General features: G+C 37.6%; 1 protein-coding gene across 1 annotated transcript; it reads left to right on the forward strand.

The window, feature by feature from the left end:
- The first annotated feature begins 5,990 nt into the window (after positions 1-5,990).
- LOC149278826 (protein-glutamine gamma-glutamyltransferase E-like) lies at positions 5,991-21,733 on the forward strand. Its single transcript, XM_089501706.1, has 13 exons — positions 5,991-5,997; positions 7,703-7,891; positions 8,589-8,804; positions 9,402-9,520; positions 9,830-9,958; positions 12,484-12,658; positions 16,283-16,418; positions 17,381-17,484; positions 19,199-19,441; positions 19,549-19,863; positions 20,598-20,668; positions 21,167-21,300; positions 21,580-21,733. Exons 1-13 carry the CDS (start codon positions 5,991-5,993, stop codon positions 21,731-21,733), a joined length of 1,992 nt encoding a protein of 663 aa, XP_089357832.1.
- The last annotated feature ends 333 nt before the right edge of the window (positions 21,734-22,066 follow it).

Genomic DNA, 22,066 nt, shown 5'->3' on the forward strand with positions numbered 1-22,066 from the left:
CTATCGTTAGATCACACAATGCAATGTGACTCCGCTCAACCCCACCGCTTCCTTGACATTAGGGGTATAAATATCCTGCTGTTTTCCCTGTGGGGGCAATTGCCCTGTTCCCCCCTGGATCCACCCATCTCATGGTGTGAAAAAAGATGAAAAGTTGCTCCAAAACTGGGAGCGTCACAGTGGATTTTTCCTCTTCTGGTCTTGCACTCCATACGGTGATGTGCGGTCCTTTTCTTCCCTCCACAGCCAAAGCCAAAGGAGGGGCAGATCTTCTGGAGCCCTCTGACCCCCAGGGCCCCTAGGTATACAGGGACTTATGGCCATGCATGCACACACATTTACAAATATATATACACATCTAGTAAATCTGCATAGCTTCACACATACACATGGTAAGACCGTCCACACTTTTAGTACAGGTTAGATGAATGTAAGGAAGTTTTACTTTACATATAACACAAGATCTAGCTCTGTCGTTAAGATTTCAGGGATGAAAATATTACCGTAATATAAAAAGTATTTTCATGGGATTGGCTAAAAGGAACTAATAAACAAGGTAAGGAAGAAATTGCAACATAAGCATTTTAAGCATTTATGTCCATGTACACAAACTGTCTTACCAGGTGTTGAGCGTCTCTTGACAGGTTAATTGTTGTTTATATGCAAACATAGAATTGTCTGTATTATTCATCACTTCCTACTCTTTAGAAATAATAGGCAAAGCAATTATAGCTTCCCTCACTTGAATTTAAAATAAAGATGATGGTTTTTCTAAGTACCATAATCCCACCCCACTTTACTAATTGCCTGCATATTCTCAACAAGATACTACAATCGCGAAGAAGAGTGCATCCTCCAACTAAAACATAACATTTATTCAATTCATAAAAGGCAGATAAAAAGACTAGTTATACGATATTGTGGAAAGAACTTTAAGACTTGGGAGAGGCGAAGCAGAGGAATTGTAGGGGAAAATTCTAAATTGTTACTTTATTTCCCTGTAGCACTCCTTAGCCTTGGGGTCTAGTCAGTAAACTATGAGTGATTGCGAGTTGGTTAAAAAAGCCATCTTCACAGTAAATTAAACAGAAGTGCAACTCACAAGTTCGCCAAAGCTAATTCCCAAAAGAATAACTAACAACTTGCAAACACTTGACTGCAGAAGAGTCCAGTTGATTCAAATTTGCAAAATAAAAATTGTTAGGAACTAAAAGAAAAACTCAGTTTTGCTCCTAAACATTTTTATTTTGCAAATTTGAAGCAACTTTCTAAAAAAAGAACCCAAAACCTGAATTTATTAATCTTCATAATGTTCCATATTTGAATGAGGTTGAATGTGTATGCTATCTGCTGGGTTTATTATATTATCTATCCATTATATTGATCCCACAGTGTGTGAAGGAATTGGTAATCACTACAGGATAGCCTGACACAGTTTACATTTTCTTCTACATAAAGGAAAGAGTCTAAACTACTTCAAATTTATTTATACAGTTTATTGTTTTTAATTATTATTATTATTATATTTAGACTCTGATTGATGTGCAAAAACTTAAGGGTCAGATTAGTATTTGGGCAGAGAAGTTGGGGTAAGTCAACTAAAAGAAGAATACCTGGGATTTACATATTTAATAAAATATCTCTTAAAGTTTTGCCCATATAGAATTATGAGCGAAGATGTGGACTCTTGGGCATCGCTGAATGTGAAGGAAATAACTATAATAATTACCCATGTAGAGGCTTACAGTAAATGTACCCAAATGAGACCATACAAAGTCAATCTGCAAGGTCTACCCAATCCCCTAAACAACATATTCTTAAATGAGTCTTTAGAAACGGTACTTTTCATATTCAGATATTTATACATCAATGAAATATATCAGGTTTGCAATGGATTTTATAGCTTAGATAAAAGAGATAAAGAGATCTGAATATGAAATATTTTAAAGAGGCAGTGAGGTTTTAAAAAGACTCAGTTTTAGGTAATAAAAACATAATGGTCGTTAAACAATCAGTTAACCAAAAACAAAACTAGATATGATTCACATTGCTTTTAAATATTGTTTTACTTGGTTATTCATACAGCTTGAACTACTAGTCCAGTCCAGCAGTGATTCAAAGCAATGCACTGTAGTCTTTACAGTATTTAAAGGCTTTGGTTTCCCCCCACTTGTTTGGTGAAGGTTTCCATGATTTCAGAAGAACGTACAATTTAGAACAATGCCAATAGTGCTAAATGGGGTGTTATGAAATCTGAAAATGTAGAACATTACACCTCTAACTAATTGGCTTTCTATCCCAGACATTATAATTATATTTATAAGAAGCTAATGACTCAAGAGGTACTGTTTCAACATTCAATAGCAGGTCACACAACAGCTACTTATGGGAAATGTAGTATTCATTTCTGTCCTATTACAGTAGTAAATTATCCACGTTATGAGGCTGTCATTGGGTTGTTTGTTGCAACTCATTCAACAGTGTTCCCTCCCTAGGCATTATCAATTTGGCTTACTTTTACCCAACAAACCCACTATTAATCACTATTTTGGACTTTGTATAATTCATCTACCATCAACTCAAACTGAAGAAGATCCTTGTTACTGTATCTAGATAGCTCATCAAAAAGTAAGGTGCATTAGTATTTGTAAATTGACAAATGATTGTCCAGGCAAGCTCCATGACAGTCCCTGGAAGTTAGTCGAGCTTAGGTGGATTTAGAGTCCAATAGTATTTGTGATGACTGCAAGCAGCAAAGAGTTGGAAGGAAGGTCTTGGCATGCAGGATTTTTTGGTCCAAAGACACAAAACGTTGATGATTCCTTCATCCATATTTTGCAAAGACCTGTTTGTAGTGCAACATGTCTCCCTGAATACTTCCTTAATCCAGGAATGTAATGTGACCTATGTACATTCTTACAATGTTTTCAGTTGATATGTCATCATTACCTCATGATTAAATTTTTCATGTCTGACTCATACATCCATAAATCATTTTCTGCTAGATGATTGAAGTAAACGTGTCTACTCATTTCTTGGCTGTTTTTCAGCTGTTTTTCTCCCTGTCTCTTATCATTGGCACCTTCAATGTTCTCAAGCAACCTGAGTTTGTGACTTTGTATTCCCTCCAGTTCATTCTTTGGCTTCCCAAGTCAGTATATATGGCCTCCAACCTTTATGTGAGAAAACTCTACTAGTCTACTACTAAAGTTGTCACGGGAAATATTTCAGATTTATAAATGGATGTTTGTTTTCACACAAAAAAAAACCATGAATCCATAATCCTCTGAATTAAGATTTTTTTTCTGAATTTTTAAAAATGCCAAGGATAGTCAAACATGAATGTAGCATACTTTATTGTAAGGGTAGGCAACTCTCTCTCCAGTTTCAGCTAAGAGATAGTCTTAGTCACGTCTCCATTATATCCATTACAAGGACAAAAGTATTAGGACACTAAATATTTGAATTCAGGGGTTTCAATCTGACCCATTGCCACCAATGTATAAAGTCAAGCACCTAGCCATGCAGTCTGCATTTACATTTGTTAAAAAATGGGTGGTTCTGAAGAGCTTAGTCAATTCAAGCGGGATACTGTGATAGGAAACACTCCAAAAATCTTGCGGAAAGCCTTCCTAGAAGGTTATAGCTGCAAAGGGGGACAAACTACACATTAGTGTCAATGTATTTAGAATGTGATGTTATAAACGTCCCTGTTGGTGTAATGGTCAGGAGTCCCAATACTTTTCTCCATATAGTGTATGTGAAGCTCTTCTATGCACCTACACTCCAAGACACCTCTTTGCATCTACATATAAACATTTCAAACCTATATAACTAATTTTCAGCCTCATCTATTGTTATTCAATATGGTGTGCATAATGACAAATGAAATATCAATGACAAAAACTTGGCATGGAGAGAATAAAGCTCATTATTTGAAGTCATCCTAAAGATGGTAGGAATGGGTGGTGAATTTGTCCTGACACGAATCTGAATTATCCAGAGTAACTGCATTGATTACAGACTGATGGAAGTAGATATAAGGTGAAAATAATAATAATACCTATGTTGGCTGAATGTGTTAAAGTATGGTTGATGTAGGCATGCCTTTTCATGTGGAAACATAGTGTCAGGATTCAGCCCCAGCCCTGCAAGCTGCCAGGCGTGGCCGCCCCTTTAAGAGGTCTGCCTGGAGTTGAACTCCTCTCCACAGCTTGGTGTCTTGATTATTTATGTATGTATTTTATGTACCTTTGCCCTCTTTCCCTTATACATCTGAGGATCTCGGGTCTTCACTCCATCCCCTGTGTTCCTTGCCTTGTTCCCTGTCCTTTGTGGCATCCTGTAACATGTATGTATTGTTTGTCAATTTATATACTCCATGTTCTATGTATTTATGTTCAGCTGTGTTTGGTTATACCTAAATCTATGCCATCACCACACCTGACCTAACCAACAGGCTTTATTACCCTGCCTCCCTCACCTGAAGCCTATGTCATTCGCACCTGACCTAATGACCAGGCCTATATCTGGACATTCCCCTGTTTGTAAGGTGCCTTTGCATTGAAGTTTGTGGACCATTTTGCTTTGGCCCTGCACCTGTACCGGTAGGGTTCTTGGTTTTCTGCCCTGCCAAGTGGGCTTCCAACCTTCAGCCCTGCCCAGTGGGCTTCCTACCTGTTGTGCACTTCCTGCCGTCTGCCTTGGCAATGGGCTTCCTGCCATACGTCCATTGGTAAGAGACTGTTTAACCTGTATTTGCTTGTCCTGCCATAATATACAATACATAGCATTACCTGGAATTCTGTCTGTGGTGTATTCCTCTGTGCCTGTCTGTCTTATCCTTCAGTTACCATGCATCGCTGTGTGCAGACAGAACCCCAGGTATCCCTCGCAATGAGGCTCCTACCCAACCTGATTACCCAGGCCCTGACACATAGTCAAGTTGGACATTAACATCAGTGAAATATAGGTTACAATCCAACGATTTGTGCTTGTGGCACCTAAAATGATCAGTTGAACACCCAAGTAGACAGTGTGACAAGGCGACGGAGTACTGACTGGTCAGGACAGGCCACAAAGGCACTGAAACTAGAAAAAGGTTAAAAGTTAGAAGACATATGAAAAAGGAGGCATATACATTCTGAGATACAGAATATTTACATGGGAGGAATGGGTGAATGGCAGCTTTCTGTCTAATTTGAACAGCCAAGGCACAGGATTCCTTACATTACATTACATTTATTTATATAGGGCCAGCAGATTAGGTAGTGCACATGATATTAAAATGAGGTGTTTCATAGATGTTTTAGTGTATTGGTGCACAGTTTAAGCAACAACATGAAAAGAATGGTGGATCTCTTCCGTGCTCTCTTAAAAAAATAAAAAATAAAAATATGGAGATAAAAATGGATGCCGATAACAGGTAGGAAGAAGGGAGAAGACAAGAAAGACTGAAAGAGGGAGTAAAATGTATACAGCTAAAAAGGTCTATAGTGGGTCTAGAAGGAAAACAGAGGATACTGAAGAAGAAAAAAGATTGTGAGGCTTAGAGGATAGATATGGGGAGATGGAGGAAAATAGGAAGATAGGAGAATGGAGGGTTTTTTGGTCTTATTCAAGTACCCCAGTGTATGCAAATGCAAAATTCTCACAAAAACCATAACTTATCACATGATCAATCTTTTCCCAAACATGACTTGATGTTATCATCATGAACATTTCCCTTTACTAATGAGCAACCTTTCGAGACTCCCTGACCTCTCCCTCTTTGTCTTGTCTACTATGTCATTTAGTTTGAGGGGAAAAAAAGCAGCATAGACGCTTGAAAGAACAGTAAGGAACCACCAATAAAAGCACTGGGATCCACCCAGATCATAAGCAATTAAAACCCAAGGAGAGGCTGTGTCCTTTTAAATGCTGGCTGCAGATTAGTGAAGACATTATTGAGACCAGTCAGACGCGTGGAAGTTCCAACACAGAGTGGAGATATGGCAGGCAAGTATCACAGAGGCAGACAAGATCATCATGGGTAACATTAATAACATTATTAAGCTTTCCAGATTATTATTTGTAAGACAACTGGACAACTGTAGAAACATTTAATATAGCATATAATGGTTTCAGCTTGAAACTTTTTTTTTATCATATCATATTGTGTTAATAGAATATTTTACTATTAATTTCTCTAAAAAAAGTATATTAATTTTTCTTTGAGCAGTCATGATTTGTTTAGACTTAATGACAGTGTACATGCCTAAAAAAAAAATTAAAAGACTCACAAACATAGACAATGAGTGGTAGAACCCATTTTATGGCTGCCAATCAGAGGCTTAGAAGTCGCTTCTAAGAAACCTTTAATGTAGTGACTCATTCAAGTAATGTGTGGATTTAAAACTGTAAATATTGTACTAACTAGAAATGTCACTTGCATTACAAACCTTAGCGAATAATCGTGAATACACATCACGAATAATGTTACCTGGAATGCATTTTTAATATGGTTTTCTAGAAACAGAGTTTATCTCCAAAACTCATCCAGTCCCCCTCAAAAGCGCAGATCCTCTGTTCTTCTTCATATGGGTACAGGTGCCTCTTTCTTACAGGTCTGACGGCCAAACAGTGGTTGACTGACCTGTGCTCATCTGAGAAGATCTTTAAACATAGGGCTCTTGTGGGCCAAGATTAAGAAACAATAATATAGACTTTATCAGTAATTCCTCTCTGGAGAAGAATAATTGTTCTTACTTTCTATTTAGTGATAATATATCGGAAACAAGCACAATCAGTATACTAAAACAGGTTATTAATGGGGGGGGTTTATCGGCTGGCAATCTGGCTATCATATCTGTGTTTGGACAATGGCTGATAGTACTTGTTGAATTTAGTGAAGATAAATCAGTTGTTTTTTAATCTGTTTAAGCATTGGGTGAAATACCGCAGCATTTATCAATTATGTCTTAAGCTGATTTATAAATTATATGTTATATAATATTAGAGACCATTAGTGGACAGAAAATGGAAATGAGGGTACCATGTATTTGGTACATTAAAAAAAGAAGCCCATTCTAGCCACAAGTCCCACCACCCATTGAACAGGTAATTTCAACATACCCTTCATTATGCTGTAGGTAATCTTGATCCTCATCTACCACCTATTTGCTTTTTTATGTACAATAATAACGCAGGTTACAAAACTTTAAATGTAGCTATGAGGAGCAGTATACAGTATTACTCATCATAGTAAAACGTTGTTCTATGTTTCTTAGGCTCAGTTAATATGTTTACGAAAAATGTCTGTTATGCCACTTGTTGGCCCAGTAGCCGACGTGTACTATGCACCCACTCCAGATTTCCTCCATTATAGATAAGGTAACTCGGACAAGCTATGAGAACTCAACTGGAAGCAATGGTTTCATTATTTGATGATTGGACATGATATATTCAAAGTGCAGCTGCCTTCAAGGATGCCCCCAATCTCCTAAATGTCTTAAGTTTTGACACCAGCAAATATACTGTACAATAATACAGTTTATTGTGGATATTTGTCTCTGATGAGCATCATTTCAATATAATAGACTTCATATTACCAGTTGTAAACAACCCTGGGATTAGTCTTGTGGTGGAGAGGCAGTAGGGCCCAGTCACCAGATCAGAGCCAGGAGTCTTGTATGACTTTCTAATAAACTCTTTTTTCTTACAGCTCTTCAGGTTATAAATTTTGACCTTCAAATAAGTGACAATAGAGGCGCACACCATACCGATTCCTATCTCAATGGAGGTCTAATTGTGAGAAGGGGTAATCCATTTAACATGTCTCTGGTGTTCAACCGACAAGTCACAGCTCAGGACAGGATGCAGTTCACTGCCAGGCTTGTAACATCAGATACAGGTAAATGCAACTTGACATAGAAAGCTGAACTATGGCTTCACCTGACCAAGTATTCCATACATTGCACCAACCTCAACAGACTGCCCTGTCCTACAAAATATTAAGCTGTTCTTCAAAGCAAAGATAGCTGTGCAATACTAAATTTCGTCTCACCCAAGTTATACCTCATTCTTGCACATCTTACTTAATCCATAACTATTCCATGTCGCATAAAAAATTTCTTATATTGTCCTTTTTCCACCTAAAACACAATCCTGGCTCCCCATAATCCACAAAATAGCTGTGCGAGGCTGTATAATCAGTAGTTTCTAGAACACAATAACAGACATTACCAATCAGACACTAACATAGCCTACTGCTCTACCTTGACACAGCGGTGCAGACCCTATGCCCAACTCACTCACATGATTATAGACACAGTCCTGTATCTGATAAACTTCACGGACTAGCACTACTCCTATCCTGGCCTTACCTTATAAATATCACCAATCTCTTATCATCATCTTAAAACCTCTTATTTCAACACACCTAAATTACACACGGTTCATAAACCTACTTATTCCCACTGATTTATAAACACGCCCAATGGTGATGCCAAATTCATAAAAGTTTATAGCTCTAAAGATTAAAACTTTATGCAATGTTTTTGTTAACCCCAAATAATCTGTCTGTCACGGATCATGTTCTGTGTCGCCAGGTAACTCTTTACTGGAGAATACCTTCTCAGATTCTTCTTCGCCCCAAACAAACAGCTGGGGAGCCCAACGAGGGGCAAGTGGTTCTGACTCCATGAAAATGACCTTCTTCACTCCATCCAATGCTGTAATCGGACGATATGCTCTTCAGGTGCAGACAAATGGAGGCATCACAAAGATAGGAGAATTTATACTTCTTTTCAATACCTGGAACTCAGGTAATTCTAACCTGCGTGGTTATCCTGACAATTGGTATCTAAAAATTGAGAATCAATCAAACGTACATATAGCACCAGCGTAGAATTCATGTATGCACACACAGTATGGATCTCCTGTTATTCACCTGGATATGTAATGCCCAAAAAGTGAAATGTGAGAAATAGGAAGAAAAGAGAAAATATATAAGTAAGGGTATTTGAAGACTTAAGGTATCACCACAAGACGAAATCTGTTTCAGTTTATGTGGCAGAACAGTTCCAAGACCCCAGAGGATGTGTCATAGGATTAAGAATTTCATTATCAGTACATTAGGAACAATGTTGGAAAAATCAGGACAACATTTATGTCCAAGGTAGATTTGGGAGCATCTCTAATTTTCTCCAATTGCTAATACAGCTCAAGTAGAACAGAACTATTCAGTGATCTAAAATGTAACATGCTGTATTACTGGTTGATCCAAAAGTCTGGTGGCATTAATTCTTAAAAATCTAATCCACATGGTAAATGTCCCAAAGTAAGGTAAATATAAATGTGCCCTTACTAAGGAGTGCAGGGAAACGATGTATTGATAACAGGCAGTTCTATTTGGATTTCAGGTGATACTGTGTATCTGGCAGATCAGTCAGAGAGAGAAGAATATGTTTTGTCAGAATTTGGACTCATTTATATGGGGGAACCAGCTAGCCCAATACCTGTGCCTTGGAACTATGGACAGGTAAAAAAAGATTGAAATGGATCGGTATTGTATGGCACAAGATGTGGATATTCTCTAGAACACTGTTATTCATCCCAGACGCCATGAAAAGATGAGGTCCTTTGAATAGCTTTGTCCTGTCTAAAGAAAGGTTGCATTGCATTTATTGCTTCCACTTTAACCAAACTGTACCAAAAAATGACCAAACATTTTTCTAAGAAATATGACATACCTAATTAGTTGAAGTCCATAAATTAATGGTATATTACACAGGATATCTGTTCTAAATGCACAATTAATGTTTTTTTCTTCTTCTTCTTCTTAATACAGTTTCAAGACAACATACTTAACATTGCCCTTGCCCTGATGGACTCAACGCTGACTTACCGGCGTAACCCATCAGAGGATGTACGGAGGCGAAATGACCCTTTATACCTATGCAGAACGCTAAGTGCTATTGTGAGTGTCTACTGGTAATTTATCAGTGGTAAAGTATTGTTGTTGAATAAGCTGAATATACGGTAAATCTATATATAAAATACATAATCTCACGCCAAATTTGGTTAGATGAAAATTGAGGAATTTAAAGTTTAAAAATAGCTGTATTTTGGAGGCAACACTTCACACATCAAAACAAAAACTTCCAAGATCAGTATAAGTATTAATTACATTCAATTTGAATACTTATTTCCTCTTTTGGTATTTTGAGTGTATATAATGGGGTCAACATAATCGTTTTCCACAATGGGTGCTAAGTAACCAGCACATGTTTTTACTGGTTCTGTGAAAAAAGTCCATTGCCCAATCACTACTCAACACAGGTAGGATACCATGGAGACTATTCTTATATGGTAAAAGACAACAATACAAATGAAATTGATCAAGGTGTGATAAAAGGCATTTTTGTTGGCTTCTGCTATGTCACTAAACATTAAGCTTTATGAAGCTATGTTTGGGGAAACTTCTGCAGTGTAGGAAGGGCCCTTCAAACTATTTTGAACCGGCACAGGGAGACAGGAGCGTATCAGGAGTGTGTGTTAGAATGAATGTGTATGTGTGTGTTAGTGAGTATGAGTACGTTTGTGTACTTTGTGTAAGTGTGTTTACATATGTGTGCCAGAGTGTATGCTGGAAGGGGGGGGTACAAGCAAGTTGTGAAGTTTTGGGGCCCCGGAGCAATTTTAGCACCAGGGCCCTGTGGTTTCCATTTACGCCTCTGACCTGAACCTTATGGATCAGTGATAAGACAGAATTATTATTATTTTTGTCTATATGACAGGGAAAGTCATCTGACCATGTGGCCATGTGCCACAAATATTGGACATTGCTGAAAAAAACTCATCATCTGGTATTATGGGAATAAGCGTTTTATCACTCCAGTCACTATTCCACTGTTACTATAATTTATAATGAGTACTAATAAGGAAAGCAAGTAAAATCATTTGCCTATAAATATATGCAAGGACGACGCCAGCATTGCAAAATAACTAATTAATAAAGTGCTTGTAGTTCAAATTGCTACTATGAAGAGATGTGTTTCGACATGTTGCACTCTTTCAGCATCATACGATGATGTTAATGATTAAATGAGAAGTCTCAGCAACATCTAATATAATATATTTATACCCAATATCCATAGATTTATATGTTAAAGAAGAATGTGTCCTGTTCTGAACTATTATTTGATAAAACTGGAGTGAGTTGGCACCATTCCAAACCATGAATGATAGCAAATAGTAATTATTCTGGCATATTCACTGATAGTTTCTTGGTCACCGTGGGCACTTAGTTGAACCAGATCCTACTCGAGTTTGGACAATGGTGAAATCATTCAGGCATTGGTGGTTTTCTGTTGTTGCTAAATCTAATGAAAAATGTATCCGATGTCTTTGGGCTTTTAAGTTAAGTACACCTTGATACACCTTGGAATCAAGTTGGCTGCCAAAAAGTTAGCTGAGCAGTCCATCTCAAGGGGTTTAAAAAACATGGCGCTTATGATTAACGGCAATGTCGCAACTCAAGCTAAAATTAGTTCTGTGTATATAGTGTTTATGGAAGCGATCGAGAGAGGGAGAATATCATATAAGTTAAAATATGATTAAGTTTGCTCAACCACAGTGCTTCCAGTTCTGACATGGCATCTTTTTATAGCTGAACATATTGTGCAAATGAGTACACAATGGGGGTTATGCATAAAAAAAAAATAACGGTAATTGGTTGCAGATTTTGAACAGTGGTCTTCTCAATTTAGCAACCAGTGGAATGTTGCTGCTGAGTTGACATTTCCATTGGTTTCTATGGTGATAAAATCATTCCCCCTAAAGTATGTTTTTTTGTTTTTTGTTTTTACATTTAATGTGCGTAACAATATCCCTTCTTGTTATATGATTAGAAATTAGGTGCATATTTACAAACAAATGTAAAGATATTTTTGTAATCTGGCACAAACTGTACTATATCCCTTGTCCAAACAGGGACTTGTGTAGGGGTTATAGTGAGTTGTCTAATATGACAAGTTTATTTTTAATTTTTAATGAAATATGAACATGTACTTGCTTAACTTGTCCTGTAATTGGCCCCAAAAAGTATCCTTTATTTCCTATAAAAAAATTTAATTTATAATTTGTTTTCCTAGATTAACCTTATCTTTTACTCTAATTCTTACTCTGACCATGGAAACAGTCATGAAATGTTTGCACAGCAATCCTTTCGTGCAGTATAATATATAAATATACATTTATATGTGTGTGTATATATATATATATATATATATTATATATATTATATATTTTATATATAACTTGCTTGAATTATCTAACACAATGTGCCATTGGAACAAAGGATCGCTGTACGCCTATGAAGATATATATATATATATATATAAGTATATATATATGTGTATATATATATATATATATATATATATATATATATATATATATATATATATATATAGCTTTGTGTCAATCTTTGTCACCATTCAGGTTAACAGCAGAGATGATAATGGTGTAGTAATGGGGAATTGGAGTGGAGAGTATTCTGAAGGCACCAGCCCAAGCTCTTGGACTGGGAGCACCCAAATCCTCCGGAAGTGGTACCAAGAACACCAACCAGTTAAATATGGGCAGTGCTGGGTCTTTGCTGGTGTTTTGTGTACAGGTAATTATGTTCCTATGTGGCTCTGGCTGTGGTAACAAATAATAATAATATCTAAAGCACTTTGAGTTCCACTGGGAAAACGGCTCTATAATTACTAGCTGTTTTTAATATTACCGGTATTATTATCGGCCAAGCAGATTGTAGATTAGATAATGTCTCTTGATAACAGAATATTTCTAGTTCGTTCTTCCTAATAATCCATATTGCTGTCTATCCTTAAAGTATTGCTATCCAACTTGCTGTAACTTTCTGTGCACCATGATTTTCCAAAAGGCATTCTTCACCTTATAGCTCCTCTATGTTGTGCTAGCCATTATCTACCAGTCCATCCATGCCTCACCTGTGCCACATTTACCTGATGATTTTTAATCATATTTATTCAGTAGAATAAAAAGTGAGTAGTGCGCAAAAAAATTATATAAATAATATAAAATACAATTATATAAGCAAAAAAAACACGTAATAAGTAAATGTGAATGTGCTGCAGGTACACCTCAAAACCCCACTTTGTTAAAGAAAAAGTGCAAAAATATATATAGGTGACCGCGCCCCTCACACCAAGTGAGTATAAATAATGCAAATAATACCAATTCAATGTAGCTTCAAGGAAATCCGAGCAGTATGTAAAATTCAATCATAGAACAGAAAGAAAAGAAAAAAACATCATAGTGTAGTTCATCGAAATAATTGTATATATATATCTAACAGACAAATTGGACCCTTATGTTTGGTGGGGCTTATTCAAGCCCATAAATCGCGTAGGGGGGTGAGCGGGAGGGATGAACTACACTATGATATTTTTTTCTTTTCTTTCTGTTCTATGATTGAATTTTACATACTGCTCGTGCCTTTAACCCCTTAACGACAATTGCCGGTCCTGGCACGACACGGAAAAGCATGTGCTTTACGACAATTGACGTGCCAGGACCGGCACGTCTTTAAACGGGTGCAGAAAGCGATCTGTTTTCGCTTTCTGCACCCAAAAAACGTTGCTGAATGCCTCGACCTCGAGGCATTCAGCAACGCCGCTATCGGAACGAAGGGGCCATCTCTGGCCCCTCCACGGGGCGTCAACATCCGCCATACTTTGTATGGCGGCGGACGCCCGTTTTAAAAGCGTTTAGGAGGCGATCGATGATCGCCTCCTAAACTTAAATGGTGTCGCTGGAATGCCTCGATCAGGAGGCATCCAGCGACACCAAACACTTACCTTTCGATGGGCTGTGACCGCTCCGGAGAGCGGTCACAGCCGCAGCTGCCGATGATCTTCGCCATCAAGCAAGATGGCCGCTGCCCTGTAACAGGAACCAACAAATTTTAAAAGTTCGCTAGATGGTCCAGACCATCTAGAGAACTTTGGCTCCACTTGCAGGTTGAATACAGGTACTGCATTCACCATGCAAGTCAATGGAGCTCAGCTTTCTAATCACAGTGTGATTAGAAAAAATAAATTAAAAATAAAATAAAATTAATAATAATTAGAAAAAAAATAGTAAAAAACCAGTAAAATGTAAAAATAATTTCCCACTGATGTCACTATCAGGGGAACCTTCAAGTTGAAAAAAAATGTTAAAAAATTAAAAAAAAAGGCCAAAAAAATATATATATATATAAAAAATATATTTTTGTGAGCAAGTCCTAAAATTAGCATATTAGCTTAAAACAATTCTCGCATGGAAAGAGTTAAAATACTGGCATATTAAATGCCCGTGGGGTGTCTACTTTTAAAAAAGGTATGATTTGATGGGGTAAATTGAATTGGCCAGGTTCAACAACGTCCCAATTAACACCGGGGGAAGGATGGCCACACACCTAATTTCCAATTAGAAAAATGCACACGTACCAAATGTGGCCTTTTAGTTCCCACAAAAATGACAAACCCATGCATGTGGGGTACCACTGTACTCAGGAGATGTTGCTGAACACATTATGGGGTGTCGTGTGACAGCGGCATATACCAGGAGCTGTAAATTCATACATAAAGTAGGTGTGTGTGGGAAAAATACACACACAAAAATACTACTGCAAACTTTGAAAACATGCTGGTGGTAAAATGTGTGCATGCAAAGAGTTAAAATACCAGCATTTAAAATACCCTGTGGTGTCTAGTTTTGAAAAATATATGGTTTTGTTGGGCACACTGAAATGGCCCGGCTCAAAGATGTACCAAATAGGGCATGGGCAGTGGATCCCCAAATGCCAAAGTTCAACATTGAAAAATGCGCATGCCCCAAATGTGGCCCTTTTGCCCCCAAACGGCCAGGCAAAATCATTCATGTGAGGTATCGCTGTACTCAGGAGATGTTGCTGAACACATATTGGGGTGTTTTGTGATAGTGACATATACGAGAACTTTTTAATTCATACCTGAAGTAAAATGTGTGTGGAAAACCAAATGCAAAAAAATGACTACCACAAAGTTTGACAAAGACTGGTGGTAGATATGGTGCATGGAAAGAGTTAAAATACTAGCATTTGAAATACCCTGGGGTGTCTAGTTTTCAAAAATATATGGGTTTATTGGGCACACTGAAATGGCCCGACTCAAAGATGTACCAAATAGGGCATAGGCAGTGGATCCCCAAATGCCAAAGTTCAACATTGAAAAATGCGCATGCCCCAAATGTGGCCCTTTTGCCCCCAAACGGCCAGGCAAAATCATTAATGTGAGGTATCGCTGTACTCAGGAGATGTTGATGAACACATATTGGGGTGTTTTGTGATAGTGACATAAACGAGAACCTTTTAATTCATACCTGAAGTAAAATGTGTGTGACAAAACAAATGCAAAAAAATGACTACCACAAAGTTTGACAAAAACTGGTGGTAGATATGGTGCATGGAAAGAGTTAAAATACTAGCATTTGGAATACCCTGGGCTGTCTAGTTTTCAAAAATATATGATTTAATGGGGTAAATTGCATTGGCCGGGTTCAAAGATACCCGAAATGGCACATGGGGGGAAGAATTACCAGATTTGGAAAAAATGGCTTTGAAATAGCAAAACGCTACCTGTACTTATTGCCCCATAATGGGTAGAAAAAAGCAAAAAAACATAAAAACATTGGGTATTTCTAAACTCAGGACAAATAGTAGAATCCATTTAGCAGGTTTTTTCATTACCTTTTATAGATGAGTAAAAGATTTTTCAACTAAAAGTTAGAAACAGTCATTTTTTTCTAAATTTTTCACCATATTTTATACTTTTTTTAGTAGTAAATAATATGATACAATCAAAACAATGTCATCTAAAGAAAGCCCTTCTTGTCCTGAAAAAAACAATATCTAATGTGTGTGGGTTCAGTAAACGGGAAAGAAGAAAATTACAGCTAAACACAAGCAGCGCAGAAATGTTAAAAAGGCCATTGTCACGAAGGGTACAAAAAGTAAAATCAGCCTTTGTCACGAAGGGGATAATAAGCTGTGGGTCCATTTATGTGTTATTGTTTTGGGTTTTTTAGATTGATTTGCGACCAAATAAACATAAAGCAAATGAAAAATAAATGCCTATGAGGAAATATAAATATAAAAGGCCAGATGGCTTCTTTTTGTCATTACAATCTGTATATCATCAATATATCTGCATTACCCATACTTAGTGGAAGTGTTCTTTTTTTACTTAAGTTAGCAGAGCCCTGGGTTTACCCTGTCGTGTGATTACCAACTACTCTTCTGCACATGATTCCAATAGCAACCTGAGTGTTGAAAGCTACTATAGTGTCTCAGGAGATCCTATAGACAAAGGAGGTGATAGTATCTGGTAAGTAACAGGACCTTTTTTCATCTAACCTGTTGTCAGCCTACTTAACTCTGTCAGTTGTATCCAACTACATTATTGTGCTTATTCACCGGTACTAATTAGGCATAGAAAAAAGGTATTCCTAAATATCTATTTTTTGTGTAAAAACAATATAAAAAGCCACACTCTAATAAGTAATCGGGCAGGAATTGAATCAAAAGTAAATGTTCTAACCCTTCACTTAGGGATAGTGCTTTTTGCAAGATATGCTATCTTATTAAAATATTATTACGTACCCTAATTTATTATTATTTTTTACAGACTGGACTAGCATACATTTAGACTAGTTGTGTGGATTTCTTGTTTTTATCTGTCTAATTAAAAAGTTACGTTTTACTGTTACTCAGTGAGGGTTTAGTGTATGTCTTGTTTGCAAAAGGCTGAAATATATATAATGACCTGGGATAGTTAGATTTATAATAGTGTAAAACTGTTTTCAGTGACCGGTTTCATGTTAACAGGTAAGCCATAAATGATCAGTAGGAAAATGAGAATTGATTTATTGGCAACTGGGAGGTGTTACCGTTGAAATAACATTGCTACATGAGACAACTCCATCACATTATTCCAGGCCTCATATCATTGTTTTCAATGACACTGTTTAAAGACATTGTGTGCCAGCCCTCAATGGTGTGTTTATGAGGCTAGCTGGCCTAACCAGCTTCCCTTCAGGACTTACCTTATGTTGCATGTCCTATGTCCTGGAGGACCACCTCTGAAATGGCAGAATAGATACATACAAACATAAAATTTGACAACAGATAAGAACCATTTGGCGCACCTAGTCTGCCCATTTATTCCTGCCTCAAATATTATCCGTCCATTGGTCTTGTTTTGTAGGCTTGATAGCCTTATGTATATACCATACACGATTAAATACAGTTTTCATAAGTACTAAACTTATATTGCGTTGTTCAATTCAGGAACTTTCATTGCTGGAATGAAAGCTGGTTTCAGAGGAATGATCTTGGAACCACCTATAGTGGATGGCAGATCTGGGATTCAACTCCCCAGGAGATGAGTGACGGTAACAATTAAAACATACCTTGAAAGAATTGTAAATTAGGTAAATGTCAGGCCCCATCCAGGCTGCGGAGCTGCATGTCTGTTGTTTCCTGTCTTGCTGTGGTCCATTTCTGGATTTCCGTATGTTCTGTCCTGAACCTCTGATTCCTTGATTCCAGTCTTGCTCTTTGTTTCAGCTCTGTTTCCTTTATAAAGTGTGCCCCATCCGTTATGTTTGTCTCAGTCTGCAGTCTAAGGGTATGTCCTTCTTGGTTTTGTGTATAGATTCAATGTTCAGTTTATTAGTACTTCCATAGGCAGGGTTTAGCGTTAGGACCCACCGAATATTAGAGTACTTTGGCGTAGTGGTGGGCTAAGCATACTGTGGCCATAAGATGTGACGGAATCTCCAATTGATATCTTGTAGTCCTAGGCTAGTTCCTGTATTTAGGTGTGTCAGTTTGTGATGTCCTGTATCCCCAGTAGAGGGGTGTCCTGTCCTAAAACGCTGGTAGAGGGGTGTCCTGTCCTGAAACCCCGGTAGAGGGGTGTCCTGTCCTGTTCATGTCAGATCTTGAGTATTCCTTGTCTTGTTCCCTGTTGTGCCCTGTATTATGTATGTCTTGTCTGGGTATGCTTCTTGCTTGGTCTCCCTGTCCCCTGCTCCTTGCTCTCCCTGTCCCTTGCTTGCTATGTTTCTCCTGTACACTGCTTAGCTTCCCTACTCCCAGCCTGCAGCATCCTGCACATGATTCTACTGCTATGTTTCATGCCTGCTCCAGGGTGCCTGCAGGATATCTCCAAGTTCTGGTTAACATCAGCTGCTATGTCAGGGCTCTGGTATGTAGCTGCACAACCCTAGATGCCCACTCTGCGCCAGGCCCTGTCCTACTCCGCTACTGCGCAATAACTCCTGAACTCGTCTGTATGAACCCAGTTCCTGACAGTAAAATATTTATAAGGCACATGTAATAGGTGCTCTGTGCATCACAATCTCAAACATCCAAACAATCAACTGTGCTTGTGACATAATAACCAATATGGGCAAGTATCTCTAGTGAAGCAATTGATATATTTAATTGATACCTTTCCAAAATGTTTTAATCCAGATAAAGGTCTGGGCAATTAATGGTGCCGATGCCTCTACCAGACTCATAAAGCCATTTAAGCATAATCATTGATTAATGTGTGTTTAATATGTATAATGCAAATCATCTAGCATTCGTAGTGTCTCTGCACTTATGGTAGGAAGGAAGCTGGGTGATGGGCCCCGTAAACTACTTTCACATGAAGTCCACGCTGTTGACACCTTTTAAAGTAGATAATGCGAGAGAAGAGGTCAATTTATGTAGAACTCAGGACAAAGTTCACAGACTACAGCAATGGCACTCGTACCAGTTTTTGAGCTACAGTCACTAATGGCCCATGATCAAGGAATGAAATGATTTCCAACCAAGATATTAATAAAACGTGATTCTTTAGTGGTACTTCAGATATAAGAACCTCAGTCTACAGGAGCTTGAAGAGCCTTCCACATAAAGTCAAGGTAGCAGGTGGAAAAGATGGTTCAAGAAGTCTGAAATTAAAGGTGATAAAATTCCTGTGTGTACCTCATTTGGAAACAATTTAGGAAATAATTATTCCACAAATTGGTCAACAAATATATAGGTTAAGTTGTGTAAATTATTTACATATTTTACATACTTTCATCCACCTAACATGTATGTAATCTTTAGGTATCTTTCAGTTAGGACCTGCTTCTCAACGTGCTGTAAAAGAAGGAGATGTGGATAAATTATATGACACACGTTTCGTATATTCGGAGGTCAATGCTGATGTCAATGTATTAATCGAACACAATGATGGTAAAGTCACAAAAGCAAATACCTATACTGCGTCGGTTGGCCTACTTATCTGCACAAAAGCTGTCGGCAGAAATTCTTTGAACAATATTACACAAGATTACAAGTATGGAGAAGGTAAAGATATACCAGTAGACCTTTGCACTGTTGAGCCCGTATATATATATATATATATATATATATATATATATATATAGATTAATATTTGATTATTATTCTTTTAGGTACATCCCAGGAGAGAGAGGTTTATAACAAGGCTCTGCGCTTAACGAATGTAGCTCCAGGATTTATACCTTTGTCAGCTGCTGGATCGTCAGCTATAGCTCCGAGAAGTGAGCCTGACGTGTCTGGGGAAATAAACATCAAAGGGACTCCCATTGTTGGTGATGATATTAATGTTATCCTGACTCTCAAGAACTTGACCTCTGAAAGCAAAAACATCACTGCTAATCTAAATGCCACTGCCATTGTGTACAACAGACTTGTACGAAGACCTGTCCTCTCAAACTCTGTGGTTATTCAGCTAGGACCTAATGAAGGTATTGGAGCTCAGCTAAAAGTAAAAGCATGATTAAAAAACATATTCTTTTATCCAGGGAGTTCAGTCTTGTATAGACATTCATCTTTATATATGTTCTCAGTAACCTGCTCCATAGCAGTGTTTAAGCTTCAGAGAAACCCTCACAATATAGAATGGTGATATAACTTACAACACATTAACACATACAAGATCCATCCAAGGAAAAGAAAACACCAGACTTTGATTTCCAAAACAAGTCTACTGTTAGTAAAGGGGTAAAGATCCCAGCATAATTCAGTCAAGACCTTGAATTTAAGAAAACTGAAAGCTGGTGGCTAATGTTCTTTTATGAAAGGCACCTTCATTTAAGACAATTGTACCTAAATTATATCCATATTTATTATTTTAGCCATACTAGATAAGTGACAACCAGTATCAAAACATGAATTACAACAATACCAAGGGAAAGAGGTATAGTTAATTTTGCTGTTCAAGTTTCTGAATACCTGTTGTGGGTCTAGTTATATTTGTTCAGTTCTATTATGTTTTGTTTCATGTTTCCATAATATTCTGATAAGCAGCTTAAACTGCTCTTATGGAGGCATCACCCAAGAATCACTGCTAGGCTATGGCTATATGTGATGCTCATCTGTATTCCATTTGGGTGACAGACAAGCAATATGATTACATATTAATGTTTGGTCAACTTAATCATTTGGTTTTTAATAGTTTTTACATTTTTCTTTGTTTTAGAACAAACAGTTACGCTGCAGATTCTTTATTCTCATTATGAAAAGGCATTGACAACTGACAATATGATCTATGTGAGCAGCGTGTGTCAAGTTGAAGGCTGGGGGGAGCTGTTTGTGGAAGCGACCGTCATACTACAGAATCCACCTCTATATATAAAGGTTACAACATCACAAACCCATTTTATACTCTCACATTTTTTAATGCTGCAGGATCAATTAGCAGGGAGATCATAGATCCCCTGACATGTCCTGTTTTATGGTTGCACCATGGTTGCGCCTAGGGTATAGGACACCAGAAACGCATGGGGCTGGTCTTGATCGTAACATATAGCTTCATGTTGCATGTATAGTCTTGCCCACTTTGGAATGAATGTACTTATTTAATAATTATCATTTTTATTATGGTTTTTTAAGTTATTTAGTCGTCATGTATATGTATGTTTTAATATGGTATTATTCTATGAATGCATGTTGTATAATGTCAGATATTTTAGTCAATAATTTATAATGAATATTTACTAAAGTGTGACTGTAGGAATACAATTTTTTGTGTTTGTTTTTATATCTTAGGCTCTTGGACCAGCTGTGGTAGGTCATCCTTTACCTGTGGAGGTCACATTCACCAACCCTTTGTCTGTTGCTGTTACTGACTGCGTGCTGACAGCAGAGGGCTGTGGTTTAACACAAGAAATACTTGTGAAAAAGTGAGTTTAATGCCAATGGTATATAAACCAGTCAGTGTTCCTATTTTCTATGTGTGTTTTTAATGTGATATTTAGTTCCACATAGGTGGAAAAACATCTTTAAGGTTACAGAAAACATGGTTGATTAAAATGGAAGATTTGATTGTGAAATGCACTAATCATAAATCAGTCCATATGAAACACAGAGAGGTATTAAAGAAGTTAATTACTTTGCCATCTTAGCCTATGCAATCTGGAATGTCATAACACTCAACAAATATTTTTTATTTTTTTTCACAGCATTGGAGTTCTGGAGCCCAAAAAGGAGACTGTTGTTAGTTTGGACTTAACACCATTTGTGCCAGGAACAAAGCAGCTGTTGGTCAATCTCACCTGTGAAAGGTTTCATGATGTCAAAGGGTTTATTGACATCAATGTAGAGAAGAGCTCCTAGTTCCAGCTAGTTCCATGCAATACTTTTATGTAGTGGGGATGTGGAGGTTTTATTTCTCCACTAGAGGGGGCAATTGTTTCAAAGAGTACTGCTGTAATAAAGTTACTTTCTTTGGAACCCATTGCGCTATTATCCTTGTTGACATGTTTGTGATCACCCTAAACCAGACACCAGGGAGTCACAAGCACTGGTAAGTCGTGGGGGGGGGGGTATAAGGCTTTTCTGGAGGCAAAGTGCCCCATGGTATGCCTTTTACCCCCTATATGCCACTGTGCCTGGGGGCAGATGTGCATAACTGGGGGGGGGGGTTGGCAAATAAAAGGAAATTAAAAC

This window comes from Sceloporus occidentalis, unplaced genomic scaffold (genome assembly GCF_023333645.1).
Source record: "Sceloporus occidentalis isolate IW3139 unplaced genomic scaffold, rSceOcc1.0.p SCAF_179, whole genome shotgun sequence".
Classification (NCBI taxonomy): Eukaryota; Metazoa; Chordata; class Lepidosauria; order Squamata; family Phrynosomatidae; genus Sceloporus; species Sceloporus occidentalis.